The 15,589-nt window shown below is 49.7% G+C and overlaps 1 protein-coding gene across 1 annotated transcript; it reads right to left on the bottom strand.

The window, feature by feature from the left end:
• Window positions 1-1,032: 1,032 nt before the first annotated feature.
• LOC147614587 (TMV resistance protein N-like) lies at window positions 1,033-4,939 on the bottom strand. The gene is made up of 6 exons (XM_086779750.1): window positions 4,783-4,939; window positions 3,039-3,573; window positions 2,868-2,955; window positions 2,378-2,836; window positions 1,860-2,159; window positions 1,033-1,384 (listed from the first exon to the last, which is right to left on the bottom strand). Exons 1-6 carry the CDS (start codon window positions 4,937-4,939, stop codon window positions 1,346-1,348), a joined length of 1,578 nt encoding a protein of 525 aa, XP_086635876.1. The 3' UTR covers window positions 1,033-1,345.
• Window positions 4,940-15,589: the final 10,650 nt, after the last annotated feature.

Here is a 15,589-nt window from a genome sequence, read left to right as displayed (position 1 = left end):
AATGGCACTTTTAAAATGAAACTAAATCTTTTATGCATCTTCCTATGCATAAATTCAATTTTAAAGAATAACACTTTTGAAATAAAAATACATCTTTTAGAGTGCACAAACGGGAGGAATTACTCTTTTAAAATCAATTTTAACATTCAATTTATGACTTGAATTAATCCAATTTGAATTCTAATATCTCTAATCTACTCTATTTTCTAAAAATAAAGAGATTTAACAATGAAAAGAGTTTAATCAATCAATTAATTAAACTTTGAAGAAGGGCTGAATTGTAAAGAAGAGGAGGAGTGGCCTTTCCATCAAGGCGTAGCATCAGATTTTAATTCAAACATTTACAAAGCATAAAATTCAAAGGAAGAAGGAAGCTTCTTGATTGCTGAGCCCCTTACACAAAACTCTTCTAGACTTTAAAGAGACCCAAAATCTTATGGTAGCTCCTCCAGCTTAAGGCACCCTCCCATGTAAAGGTTCCGTAGCTTATTCAGCTGCCCGAAGCTTCATGATTGATGAGTCCCCTACATCAAACTCTACTGAGCCCCCCCCCATCAAACTCTTCTACACCTTCAAGAGACCCAAAATCCTCTGGTAGCTACTCCAGATTAAGGCACCCTTCCATGCCAAGCTTCCGTAGCTTTTTCAGCTTCCCAAAGGAACAAGGAAGCTTCGTGATTGTTGATTCATCTGCATAAAACTCTTCTAGACTTTCAAGAGACTCGAAATCTTCCGGTGGCTCCTCCAGCTCAGTGCACACTTGCATGCTAAGCTTCCGTAGCTTTTTCAGCTGCCCCGAGGAAGAAGGAAGCTTCATGATTGCTGATCAACCTACATCTCTTCTAGAATTTCAAGCGACACAAAATCTTCCGGTAGCTCCTCCAGATTAAGGCACCCTGCCATGACAAGCTTTCGTAGCTTATTCAGCTGCCTGATTTTAAAAGATCAAATTCTTCTAACAGCTGCAAATCTTCACTAAATATTGTCAAATTTTCAGCTGCTCAAAGGAAGACGGGAGCTTCATCATCAGTGGGCAATCAAGGATTTCTTAAATTGAATTCACTCTTGCAAAATTAAAGTTGACTTTTTAAAGTCAGATCTCATGAAATTACAAAAGTTTGAGGATCAAACATTAAAAAATAAGAATAATGACTATATACCATAATGGACCATAATTCCAGCACGATAAGAAACTCCAAGTCTAATAATAATTCTTTAGAAGGAGCCGATCTCAGCCACCTTATTTCCAATGCTTTTAGTCCCTCATCATCATACTCCAGATTTGTTCCATCCAAAAAAGCAATCGTAAAGATCCCATTTGGGAAAGCAAACTTGCATTTAAGTTTTAGAGGGAAGTGGCAAGCCCACAGATTTGATCAAGACCCTGAAACCACAAACCACACCATGATTGCATGGATCATTCTACACAAACCAAACCATCATTGCATGGATCATTCTATCGTTTTATCGCTCATGTACTGTAGTATCGGCATTAGAGGAGCATAATGCAGATGCTTGGTACAGATCTACATTCACTAATGTAGTTCCCATCCACTCCATAACCCAGACACTCATTAAATATATGGATATTGCACAAACATTGTGAGATCAGTGTAGAGCAACTAGAATGGAAAATACAGGGAGAGCCACCCACCCTCCACACTAGAAACAAGTTTCAAAACGACAAGTGTAAGTGTGTCAAAGATGGAAAAAAGGAAAGAGCTAAGAGTTCAGGATGAACAGCTAATTTGAATCTCTTTAGTATTTTGTTTTTGTATTGCCGTCCCTTCCTACGGCAATGTTTGCATACATGAATGCATGCCGAAAAAAGAGAAGTAAATAGAGAACTGAATACGCACCTGCTTACGTGGCAGCACTTGCATCAAGTCGATATCATCCCACACCCTACTCCACTTGCCTGACAGTTTGACAATGCCTCTAGCCAAATCCTTCCAGTGATCGTGCATTGTCAAGCACTCATTTTCGTCCACCTTCACTAGACAGAGATCTACCAAGCTCTCTAGAACACTTCTCCACCCCTCTACCAAATCATCGCTATCCCCAAAGTATTTGGCACTCTGCCTGCTTTCACCAATCAATAAGCAAGCCCCAACTAGAAACATTTCCTGCTCATGCTTACTAAGAGCCTCATAGCTAACCTTCAAACCAGTCTCTATGGGTTCGTACGAGTAGCGTTACTACTGAAAATCTTGATTGCTTCTTCCCAGAATTTATTTTCCTTCCTCACCCTAAGATGACAACCAAGCACCTCCAGCGAAAGGGGAAGACCAGCACATGCTTCACTTACTTTCTCTGCTAGCAATTCAAAACCTAGATCTGGTGAAGGCTTTTTGAAAGCGTTCAGACACAAACGTCACAATGACTCACCACTGTCCATGCCTTGTACCTCGTAGCGTTCACTCTTGAAGACATCAGAGAAATCATTGCCGAGAGGAAATACTTTTTGGTTCCTGCAAGTTACAAGCATTGGACTTCCCAGGAGAAAGGATGTCATACCTATGGTTTTCTCGATGGATTCAAAGCTTTTTGCATCATCCAATAGGATCAAGACCTCCTTCCGCCTTAATCCAGCTTTTACACGCACTTTCTTTCCAGCATCGTTCCCTTGGAACATTTTTTCATGCAGCAAATCTTCGAGGAGCTGATTCTGTAATTGACTCAGTGTCTTAGCCCGACAATTTTCCACAAAGCTTGGTGCTTGAAACTCCTTTCTAAGTCTCCTGTAAATAGCGCAAGCAAGAGAGGTCTTGCCAATGCCATCCATGCCCCAAAGCAGCACAAAATACGCATTTTCCTTTTCTTTCAAATGAAACGTAGCTCGACCACATCATGGACCCTCTGCCAACTGCTTTGAGGTCATCCTCCACGGGAATCCTGCTTTGCATCTCCTGTGCTATCATCTCTACGAGAGCTTGGAGAAAATCTCCTTCACATCTGCACATTGGTAATATCGTATAGATTAGTGATAAGTGAGAAGATTAACTACAAAAAACGGATACAAAACAAAGGTTTCGTACTTGTTAAAGGTGTCCAGGCGGAAACCCTCATGCCATGAGGCATCACATAGAGCATCTCCCCACCCCTTGATCGTGCTTTGGTTGTGCTTGCCTTGTCTTCGATGGTCCTCAATAGCTTTTGCAAAAGGCCCATCATTCTTGTTTCTTACATCTTTTGTCTTCACGTCGTCATAGAAGACCGGAAATAGCTTGGCTTTACTAGAGCTCTTGGTGCTCTTCAACATCTCCACAAGTTCATCCAAACACCACCTAGACTCTGCGTTATTGCTTGCAAAGATGGGCACTTGAATGATTGCTTTTTGTGCAGCCTCCAGCATGAAAGGGTGAACATCATCTCCTTGAGGGAGCTCCTCCATGTCCAGAAATGCTTTGATCCCACAGCATTCTAGGACATGGTAAAGTATATTCGCAAATCCACGCTTTATACAAAGTAATCTTAAGGAATCCTCCACGTTTTGAGTTAACTCATGTACAAAATCGAAAATAAGAAATAGTGCTGTGTTAAAAACTTGTACACCAGCTCTTTCAAGAGCAACTCATGTGCCAAAAAAAAAGGGATGTGCCATTTTGCGTAAGCATTCTCTTTTCAGATTTGGACCTAGAAGCAGGCTTGCGCTAGGTTTTGAGGCCTATGCCCACTATGCACACACTAATCACGTTCATGGGGGGACGACGACCGCAAATTTAACTCACACGATGCCATCAAGATTCCAGCATTGGTGGCATCAATCCCACTAGTTCTAAATCACGTGCCCTCTCTAGATACAAACACTTTGAATCTATTTAACAAACTAGGAAGGGGGGTTTCACACAGATTAATGGGGGCACGTGATCACATTTGGCTGTCAAAAAACCTAGTGGTTGCCTAAATTTGATGGATCTATAGGTGTGTGCATAAATGATATGTGTGACGCTACCACATGAAGTGAATACAATGAAGTGTTCATGCCCAGTGCACAGGACCAGTGGAAATCCAAGGAAAATCACGGCTGTGGTTTCAAACACTAGCGTGTGCCATCAAAGTGAATTTTCAGACAATCAAAAAAGCTTTCCGAAATGGAGTGCATTGCACATGCACTTTACTTAATGAAACAATGGAGTCCTGCAAGTCTAGGAGAGATTTTATACAACAAATCAAAGTCTTAAAATTATAATGCTAGGTGTGGGAGAAATTAGATGATTCACAGATGAAAGATTATTTCATAGGGGATTATATCAAATCACTTTGCACAATTTGCTTATCCTCTCAAACCCAATTACATTTGGATGGAAATCTCTTAGAGGATTGTACGGGCCAACCTCTTTTTTTTTTTCTGGGAAAAAGATGCTTCAATTAGTAAAAGAAAAAACAGCCACAAAGGGCTAAACAACCACCACACGCTACATACAAACTCTCCTCATTTAAGGGCGGGAGTCAAATGATCATGAGGGGAAGAGACGCTTCTCCTCACAGGTGGTTTGTAGTGCCAAGTGGGGTCTCCTCCTCTATCTATGAGGAAAGGGCCGGGCCTCCAAAGTCGCAGGAAAGCTTCTCGCCGCTTCCGCATGCGGTTTGCACCTCCCTGTAACTTCCCCCACTGACCGCAGAGGGTGTTAATGATATCAAGCCATATGCTCTTGATGGTCTCCGCCGGAGGAGTGTGGGTACCCTCGATGGCCTCGCTACATCCAGCACGCCAAATGTGCCATGCTACTATGCTACTCCAAATCTCCCATCTCTAGCATGAGCCTGGCCACCAATCACTTGAAGGAGGGGCTGTGACTGATACTACTGCAATACGATGGTGAGAGATCAAAAGGCCTAGCCCTCCCCCATCCTCGTCATAAGCCCTGGCCACTCCAACCTCTATGGCCCAAGTGACAGTGCCCCATGTGATGATCAAAGTCGATGTCCTATCCATAGCAAAGATGCGGAGAATCCCCTACCAAATCTACGGAGCCTTCGGGCCATCCCAAAGGCAATGTCTCTAAGTCTCGTTGGGGTGGCCACATCATGGGCAATCCACTGGTCGACCACCAACTGCCAACCAAGTGCCGATTGCTAACTCCTATGTGCCATCAACCAAAGAAAGAGGGTGATCTTTCTTGGCCAAAACTTTCCCACAGTATCTTCCAAAAATCTAAGAGGAAATGCTATGATAGGCCCTGAGACTGCCAATGTGTTGCTGCTGTCTGTCAGTGTGCCATCTATCTCGGGCATCTGGATCCTGCGGCCTAGCTGCGCAGTATATGCCAAGAAGGGGGCATCCAGAGTCTCCTCCCGATCTGATGGATCATGCCAAGTCCACTCTCCCGGATCCCACTGCAAGCGTGTGAGAGGGCGGCACTCCCATATCCATAGCCGCCATAATCTCTCCTTTGCCACCTTGGCCAGTGCTGGATCAATATGCCATTCCCGTGCCCGAAAACCAATCACCCTCACTCTCTACAAGGTGCAACCACTAAAATCCTCCAAAGGAAGCAGTTCTCTCTAGTCTACCATGGGATCGAGTCGAGAAAGTGAGCAGACCACTGTCCTCATCTCCTCCATGGATCGCCACTACGATATCGTGCCAGGTAAACACGCCTAGCCACACTAGGGTAGTCGGGTTTGGGAGAGTCAGCCACTCCTAAGGGATAGCTGAGCCGATGTCGATGCTAAGCCTATCTCTACCCCAGATCCCTGTTAGGCCTCTCTCCTGCACCTCCGGGAGTAATTGCCTATGGGTGATCCAATCTCCAAGAGACTTGGCTGGTCCCATGCTCAAGGCGCCCCAAGAAACGTGCCGTCGGGCCCCTAGCATGTAGCCACTGGGTAAACGGATCAAGGGGTTTCAGACAAAAGGCTGCCAAAGCCCCTCCTCTGCTGATGCAACTGGAGCTATCTATCTAAGGGCGGGCCTAAGGTGCTCCCAAGCACGAAGTTAGCTCGCTGCAAATCTGTGCTCAAAAGCCAGGCTAAAAACACAAGCTCACATCTCTCTGAAGATCCATCGGGTACTCTGCAGCCAAGGGACCCCAAAACTCAGAGTGCGGGCTAAAATCTAGGTCAACAGAAAATCCTTCCAGGGCTCACCACTGGAAACATAGTTGTTATGAGGCGCGCCTCTAACCATTAGAGGCGTTCGAGGGGTATGAGTCTTCTGAGGCGTATGGGCATAGTTGATTTTTTTTTTACTGTTTTGGATTCTGCCCGTTTCTGACCATTTGGGATTTGCCCGTTTCTACCCATTTGAGTCTCTAGATGGGAGCTATAAGGGCCCCTCTAAGCTCTCAAGACTCACGCACACTCTCTCTCCCTCTCTCATGCACACCCAAGTGACTCTCTCTCTCTCTCTCTCTCTCTCTCTCTCTCTCTAATAATCTATCTATCTATCACTATATGCATATATATATATATAACAAATGCCTCTAACACGCCTCAACGTCTCTAAAAAATACGAGTCTTTCGAGGCGCATACCATACCCACCTTGTACCAAGCGCCTCTGAGGCCTCTAACAACCCTGACCGGGAAGGAGGCCTCTAACAATCAACTTGCCCAGCAGGGTGCGGCTCTGAATAGCCGAGTCAATGAGGCCTAGCCCCCTCTGCGAGACGAGGCTGAATAATCACTCTCCATGCCACCTTGGCCCTAGTTGGCCTGCCATCACTTCCGGCCTACAAGAAATTCCGAATCAATTTCTGTACACATGACCAATACAAGCCCGAGAAAAAGCCCAGCACGAAGTGATGTACCACATGGCGGCCATAAGTACCTAGTTCGCCGCCACCACCACCCTACTTGCTAGGGATAGCCTCACTGAGCTCCAATAAAGAAGCTTGTTCCGAACACTCAGAAGAAGTGGGGAGATCTGCTGCTCCGGAGAGAGATATCAATGCCAACTTGGCAGCCGAGATATCGAACTGGAGTGCCCCTCGGGATCCACTGGAAATCCTCAACTGGTCCCCAGTCGAGGCGGGTGATGAGTCTACCCAAAAACCACACGACTTGTGCCAGTCGATTTGTGCTCCTGATGCACGGCAAAAAACCACAATCGCCTTCGCAAATCTCTGTAGATTCCCCACATCTCCTACTAGGAAAGCTGCTGTGTTTTCTGCAAACTCTGAGTCCAACAGATCCTCCTGCATGCGGAGGGGAAGACACTATCCCTGAAGCTTGGTCTCCTGGGCTGAAAGAAAACTACTCATGGCCTCGACGACGAATAGAAAGGGGTAAGGTGCCAGAGGACAGCCCTGTCTAACCGAGCGGGAGAGGGGGAACCTGTCGCCACGTGCTCCCTAAATGAGAATCTGGCTGTGTGAGACTAAGTAAAGTCCTGAGACTCCACGAACCCACTCCATGGGAATCCCATCTGGCACATAGTACCCTCCAGAAAGCTCCAATCATAAGCTTTCTCAAAGTCTAGGAGTAGCAAAATGAGGTGCTGCTGCTGCTGCCGCATCCTAGCCAAAGCTATTGCCTCCCAGAAGGTAAAGATGTCCAGAATACTCTGATCCTGAACAAAGCTGGTCTGCGTATCGTGGATCAAGTTTGGGAGAAACAGCTGAAGTCTCCTGTTGATGGCCTTGGCCAAGATCTTATAGGCTGTCCCTAGAAGGTTGATGGGTCTCCACTGCCGATTCTCCAATCTGTCACCACCCTCCTTGGGAATCAAGTGAATCAAGCCCTCTCAGAGCCTCTCTGTCACCACCCTCCTTGGGAATCAAGTGAATCAAGCCCTCTCAGAGCCTCTCTGGCATGGCACCTATGATCATAATCTCATTGAAGGCAACTCAAAGGCCACCTTCCATGAGGTCCCAATGGCGAAGAAAAAAGGAGACTGAAAGCCCGTCCCGCCCGGGCATTTGCCCTGGGAAGTGCTTTCAATGCCTCGGCCAACTCCTTAGCAGTTAATGATGTCAATAAGAATGACCGAGGAGAAAGGGGAACCACCTCCCTCGTATGCCGCCAGACCCTCGTGTGCTTCCACCGCCTGTGGAGATGCTAGGGCACCAGTAAGGAGGGATCAAAAAAAGTCCGAGGCGATGGCTCTCACCTTTGGGGGTGGGGGGGATCCGAAACAATAGCTCCATCCTGGCTGCGCAACCTACGAATATTGTCTCTCCTCCTGTGTGGGCTGGCTATCTCAAGGAAATCCCTTGTGACTCTATCGCCTGCCTAAGTCTAGAAAGAGGCCCCGGCATGATACCTGTACTCCACCCTCCTCTCCTCTATGGATCTAATCTCCGTACGAGCAGTGGCAAGCTGACTCCCGATCCACTGGCTATCCGGGGATCTCTCCTGAAGCCGTTGTAAAGAGGCAAGACTCCTCAAACTCCTCTTGCTCCCAGAAACCCTCTAGTCAGATCTAGGCTACCTCTTGCAAGAAGTAGCTAATCTCTCCTAAGCGATCATCCAATGTGCGCATAGCAAAGCATGAAAGAAAATCCAATCCTGCCCATATCTACTCTATCCTGTTGCAAATCTCAAGGTCCTAAATGAGGCTTTCCGGAATCCTCAAGCTCACATGCTTGTCATGCCTCTAGGGGTCCTCTAAGGACAAAATAACCGGGGCATGGTCTGAAAATGAAGTGCTTGCCAAAATACCAATCATACCCCCTCGGTTGCAAGCCCACTCATCAAGTCTAAAGAGGTTGGGGCAGGTGCTTCACCTATCCGACCTCGAGAAGCAAAGGCTCCTAGGGCTATGCCCAAACTCTGGAAGACGCCAAGGGTCCTCTCCCCCGACTACAAGAATCATCTCCTCCCAAGGTGAGTACTCTAACCCTAAAATTGTGGCCGTGTCACCTCCAAGTCTGTCCTCTGCTGCCTCTATCATGTTAAAGTCACTGCCCAAGCACCAAAAATCAGCGTGAGGGAGGGCCTGCCGTACTGAGCACCAAAAGAGGGCTCTACCTGCAGCAGCGTTCGAAGCGTGAACGTTGAGGAAGCTAACACTATCCTCTCCAATAGTAATGATAATCCACTGTGCATGCCAGGGGGGACGAGGACTCCTGAGCCAATCACTGCCAGCAGCAGCTGCTCACTGACAAATATACACACCCTACATCCGTGTGACAGGCTGAAGGATGGGACCAAAAAGTGTGACTCCTATGCCTGGAAGAAGTTTCCCGCATCTGGGGTGCGCCCCTCTGAGAGACGATGATCCTGGAGGAACAAAATGTGAATGGGTCCCTCCACTATGGCCCTCTAAAGCTCGCCACGTAGGACGCCTCGTCTATGGAAGCACTGAGGCCCCCCTAAACCCTGGATGTTCCATGAAACAATCCCCATATCAATCTTGGTGTAATGTGGCACTAGCAGAACTGCCCTCACTCGAAGAGTCTTGGGCGAGGGTTTAGATGGGGAATAATCACAATCCGTGCGGGGGCGAAGGCGTGCTAGGTGGGCACTAATCCTGTCCTCCATGTGACGCCACTCTGTTCGAGCGCGTGCGTATGCATGCTCTGGACTCCGTCGATCTCACAGTAGAGCTATCTATAAGAGGGGCGAAGAGGTACCGCAACAAAAGTATGCATGAACACAAAAAGCAGCACCTCCAGACCGGAGACTACCATCTCCTCGTCCTAGCCTTGATTGGCTGAACCTCCAAGCTCCATCCTAGCCAAAGGCCAAAAATGGATGAGGATATCAGTGATGCGGAGATCGTGGAGATGGTGAAAGCTCTCAACTGGATGGCAACTGCCACCAACTTAGGATCCCACTCTGTCCCCGGGGCTAACTAAAGGGGAAATACTCAAGAGTAGATCATCGTGCCATTATTTGGCGTAGAGGGCATGGAGTGGTGAAAACCCACACAAACCTGAACACGGGCAACTGTCTCCTCAAAAATGTTGGTCTCTTCCGTCGGCAAACACCGAAAGAAACTGTAATCCACAAACTGTACCAGGATCCTAGGGGGCCCTTGAGAACTCTGGCAGGGGAGGTGGCAATGGTCATCTCCACCGGCTCCGAAGAGCGGTGAATCAAGCGATGGACTGATCCCGCCAGCTGCCTCCGCTTCGGGTCATGGGCTGCTAGGGGGCAACAAGAGTACTCTCGAGAGGCAGAACGGGAGGGGGGGGCGGGGGGAGGGGAGGGCTCGGATGGTAAAGGCGGGGGTGGAGTGCGCTGAGGTGGGTATAGTCGGTGACGAGACTTTGGGGGGGGGGAGAGCTACGAGAGAGAGGGCGGAGGGGCAGAGAGGCCAAGGAGAGATGCTGTTGTGATGGATCCATCGGAGAGGAAAGCTGAGAGGAGGGACCCGTCGGGGGCTCAGAGAGGTCGGCCGACCTCTCCGAACCCTAGGGGTCGAGATTCCCCGGCCGACCTCTCCGAACCCTAGGGGTTGGGGTGGGAATCTCGACGAGGAATCGGCCGCCAAATTGGTGGGGCCGAAGGGCATAGTTACCAGGGGACGGGGACGAGGGACGGGAACGGGGACGGGGACGGGGACGGGGACAGGGACGGCTAAAGGTAGGGAACGGGGACGGGGGGTGGGGACGGCACTCAAAATTGTTAATTTTAGAGGAGTAAAGAATCAAGATTAATCAATCAATAACAACAAGCTTTCTAACTCCAAAAGTTATGAATCATGATACACATTACATTTAAAATTAAATTACGCTACGAGGTGCAAGAGTCAAGAGTCAAGACTTGCAAAGTCGGAAAAGAAAGACTTTAAAGTTGATAACATTAAATAGATATACTCAAAAGATGTTGGGGCCTAGGCGATACAAAATATAAGTCACTCGCTCTCATACTCTGCACTCCCAATAAGAGAGGTGCTAGCCTCATGATCATGAGTGCGTGAAGTGTGGATGGGGGTTGTGTCATCTGATGAAGGCCCATGATGAGAACCATCTGTCCCACCCTCCTGTGCAATAGTTGTAGCTGCCTCCTCTTGTTCCATCTCCCACTGTGTAAAAGTATCGGCATTGCATCTTGCACTCTTGCCAAGCATGCGCAAGTTTGCGCTAATGAAGACAAGATCATTAGCTCTTTCCACCCCAAGCCGATTTCTTTTCTTTGATGAAATGTTACTGTAGAAGGACCATAATTGCTCTAGGCAAGAAGAGCTAACGGACTGGCTCAAGATCCGGATCGCCAACTGTTGTAGCTCTGGTCCATCTGATCCGAAGTCCTCCCACCATAATGCTGCACCAACCTTGAATTTGTCCTGCTGCGCATCTGCACATCCATATGAGCCTTGAAATGCCCTGTAATTAGAGAGCTGGTCTCTAATTTTGCGCCTGATTTCTGCATCCGATCCAAGATGAGTCTCCAACCGTTGCTCACCTCTTTATCACCCTCCTGCCCTTTTCCCTCAAATTTTGGGTCCACCATAAAAGCAGCTGCATGTAAAGGAGAGGAATAAGAGCTCCATCTCGCCACACAAAGCAAGTGGATCTCCTCATATCTATCTACGTCTGGCTCAAGCTTCTCAAGACTCTCTATCACCTGGTCCATGGCTTCATATACTTTGCCGATGCATGGCTGCATAGCATCAACAATCCTGAGCAAGTGGACAATGGGATGCACCATGGCGTCAGTGCGCTTGAGGTCCTCCCAAAAATCAGCATCGTCGATCTTTTTCTTGCATAAATGCCTACCTGTGTACGTGCAAAAGATGAGGAGCAAAACTCATCACTGATGAATAGTTGCCGCACGGCACCTTGACAATCCTTCAAGCGATGCAACATAAGAAAGTTGTATGCAAAGCGAGTGTCCGAGTACTTGAGAAGGACCTTTGTGAACCTCTTCCCAAACTCGGATCGAAGGTATGTGTGATGAAGGTCACAATTGCACATGCATCATCAATCACCGATTCAATCCATGACAATTTCCCAATATCTTTCAAAAGATTATTCAGACAATGTGCCATGCAAAAAGAGACGGTGATTTGAGGATACATACTCTCAAGAATAGCTCCCGCTACCCTATTTGTCGCCTCACCATCCGTGACGAAACCGATCACACATTCGGGGCCGATAATCTGGACAGCACTACTCCACTCTCAGCAGCAAGTACATCCGCACTCTTTCCCGTCCCTGAAGCATCATGTGAGGAGACAAAGTACATCTCCCCCCGTGAGTATGCCACAAGGCCATGGATAGACCTTTTCCGCGTGTCACTCCATCCGTCTGCAATCAAAGAGACTCCATTGCGAGCCCATTGTCTCTTTGTGTTTGCCGCCGCTTGCTCAACAAGGCGTTTCTCCTTGTCAAGCATAGTGGTCCGCAAGGTTTCGAAGGATGGAGGTGTGTAGTGAGGACCGTACTCGCCAATCTTTTTCACCATCGTTTTGAAGTAGTCGGACTTATTTATCATTTCAAAAAAAAAGAGGGTAAGTAATTAGAATGGCAAAATGGTGACCCGTGAGACATGATGATGAAATCATGTGAGTGAAATACGTACCGTGCCACACGAAAAGCAATGTGGTCATGAAAAAAGAAGCGGGCCACCGCGGCATCAACCTCCTTCTTTTTGGGATCCCAACTCCCCTCAAGAGTACTTTGCCGACGAGAGAGAGAGGGTGGACTAGGTTGCGGCATTGAGAAGGCGGCGTGTGTGAAGCCTCGAGTAGTGCCACGAGGAGGACGTGGTAGAGGGGTAGATGAAGATGCACCACCATCCGATGTAGAACCTGATGTTTGGGTTGGAGTGACATAAGTGTTGGGATCCACTCCACACACCCTTTGGCTTGCATTCAAAGCTTGATGGGTGGCAAGCTTTGCAAGAAGCTCCTTTCTTATCTCCGGTGTGACCCGCTCACAAAATTTCACCTCATGACCGGGCTCATGCAACAAATGGGCCCTCACCCTATTGGCCCCACCCAACGCTTATATGGGCAAAGCTTGCATGTCCATGGACGTGCACCCCCCGCATGAGTAGGAGGCTCGAAGTTGACCTCATCCCACCATGACCACCAATCCGTTCTACTCCTACCGCCCGCACGAGAAGAGGATGCCATGAATAGTTAGTAACTTAGTAGTAGTCTAGTAGAAGAGGGTGGAGAGAGCTTAGAGGGTAGAGTAGGAGAAGAGGTAGAGGGAAGATTGAAGTAGTCTAGTAGAAGAGGGTGGAGAGAGCTGAGAGGGTAGAGTAGGAGAAGAGGTAGAGGGAAGATTGAAGTAGTCTAGTAGGAGAGGGTGGAGAGGAAGGTGGTGGAGTAGGAGAGGGAGATAGTGGAGAGGAAAGCTTGAGTAGGAGAGGGAGATGGTGGAGAGGTACTCAAGTCTTGGAAGTTGGAAGGCTTGAGTAGAAGAGGAGTAGCAGGAAGCCCATTATATAGCATATAGCAGCTCTCTCTCTCTCTCTCTCTCTCAAACTAACAAAACGGCCAGCCGCCAACGGCTAGTAGCCGTTACCCGAAAAAAAACGGCTCGATTTGTAGCCGTTGCGCCGTTGCAGACGTCCCCCCGACAACGTCCCCCCGGGCGGGGACGCCCGTCCCCTGGTCACGTCCCAGCCGTCCCGTCCCCCAGGCCGTCCCGCCCGCCGTTACGCAACTGCCGTTAGTCGGGACGGCGTTCCCACGTCCCACGTGGGCGTCCCGCCGTCGCCCTGTCACTATGCCGGAGGGGCCTGCTACGGGATTGGAGAGGGCACGTCACCGACGGGAGAGTGCTGAGATAAATGCTCATAACGGTTCTTTGACAGAAGCGAATCCTCCTGAGATCTGCCAGCCTGGCACACACGGCGGTGGCGCTCGGCTTTGGTGGTCGTCTAGTGTCCTGGGCACGGTCCAACCGTCCACCACTCGCCGTCCGCTGGGTCACCTGAAGTTGGGGCCTAGCGCTCTTCTGTCGTCTGAGGGCTTGCCTCTCGCTCTACCCCCTGGTGTCTTGGACTGTCACCAAGGGAAAGCTCTAGCTAAATGACCCATCTGTCTGCAAATGAAGCATTGGCTTGGAAGGCCAGAATACTCCACGCACTGCTGTATGGGGTCGCCTTGAAGGCTAGGAATAGATATGCAATGCGGTACAGACTCAGCGAGGCTACACAGATGCATAGGGATGGAATCCCTGTTGCCCTTGTGAAGGCTGAGGTAGCGGTGGGGGGGACTCCATCACTCTCCGGATGGCACCATCGATCACCGAGAGTAGAGGAAGATACTCCTTCCTAAGGCCTGGGAGAAAACTGTCACTAGGAAGCCCAAAACGCCAGCCAATGGGTCAAACGTTGGATTGAAGCCGTGTTGCCACTGTGCAAAGAAGACTTGTGCCGTACGTAATGCAAGGAGACTTAGCTACATGACTCGATCTGACGCCGATGGGCGAGTTGAACTCCACATGGTAGTACCCGTACCCCAAATGGTGAATATCGGGGTGAATATCGGTGATCTTGCCAGGTTCGCCGATGAGGCTAGCTTGAAAAAGATCCCTGAGCTGTCCGCGCGCAGGGTGGCCACCAACAATTTTGCAGACCAGGGTGGAGGCCTCCAGTGAGGCAATAGTCGTGGCAAGAACCTATAGATCTGCTTCGGAGAAGGTAATGCAAGCAACAGCGGCTTCAGTCGGGGATGACGGAGCGGCTGCCATGGAGTCCTCTTGAGAGTGAAGACCAGAATAGGCTGCGGAAAGAAAAATCAGCCATAGACGATCTGCGCCTGCGAGCTCCGCCTCTCCCCCTCCCGCTGCTTCTCGCCGTCGCGCCCCCCTCTCCCCCCCGCCTGTCCCCCGCCTTCTCCTCCGTCCTCTCCCCCGCCTCCTTCCTCGCACCCTTCCTCGCCATCTCTCCCCCGCCTTTGCCTCGCATCCTCCACCGCCTTCTCTCCCCCCCCCCGCCTTCTCCTCCTCCGCCTCCTTCCTCGTTTCCCCCCCCGCCTCCTTCCTCGCTTCCTTCCCCCGCCATCTCTTCCCCCCTCGCCTTCTCTTCCTTCCCCTGCCATCTCTTCCTTCCCCCCACGCCTTCGCTTCCTTCCCCTGCCATCTCTTCCTCCCCCCGCCACTCTTCCCCCACCATCTCTACCCCCCACGCCTTCTCCTCCGCGCCTCGCTTCTCTCCCCCGCCATCTCTTCCCCCCCCGCCTTCTCCCTCTCCTCCCCTTCCGTCTCGCCCCTCCCCCCACCGCTATCCCCGCCTCAGCTCCCCCCCCCCGCCCCGCCCCCGCTATCCTCTAACCTTCCGCCCCTTCGTTTCCTCGTAGGGCTGTGTCCCTCCCATTGGTGACCCCAGTTTCTGGCCTTTTCCCTCTGGAGGACTCCATGGAAGCCGCTCCGACTACCCCTGCCGATTCCGGTCTCCGTCTGAAGTTCACAGCTGCAGATCATCAGTTGTTTGTTTCCACAGTATCCGCTCTTGAGGCCTCCTCCTTGGTCTGCAAGATAGTGGGTAGCCGTCCGATGCGGAGAGAGCTTTGCGACCTTCTGCAAGGAAGCCTCGTTGGCGTGCCTGCCAAGATCGTCAGCGTCGATTTTTTGGGACGTGGCTACTACCAGGTGGATTTCGAGTCCCCCCATGCAGCTCAGATGGTGCTGGCTCGGAGCCCCATTGCCCTCCGCTCATCCCGGGCGTTCCTGGCGCGATGGACTCACGGTTTCGACCCCGCTTCTGACCCGCTAGCAGGCGCGACAGGTTTTCCCATCA

Source organism: Cibotium barometz, chromosome 41 (assembly GCF_041138505.1).
Source record: "Cibotium barometz isolate CiBa-2024 chromosome 41, ASM4113850v1, whole genome shotgun sequence".
NCBI classification, from domain to species: Eukaryota; Viridiplantae; Streptophyta; class Polypodiopsida; order Cyatheales; family Cibotiaceae; genus Cibotium; species Cibotium barometz.
The sequence above is the reverse complement of the archived record's forward strand: the minus strand, read 5'-3'. Positions and strand labels throughout refer to the sequence as shown.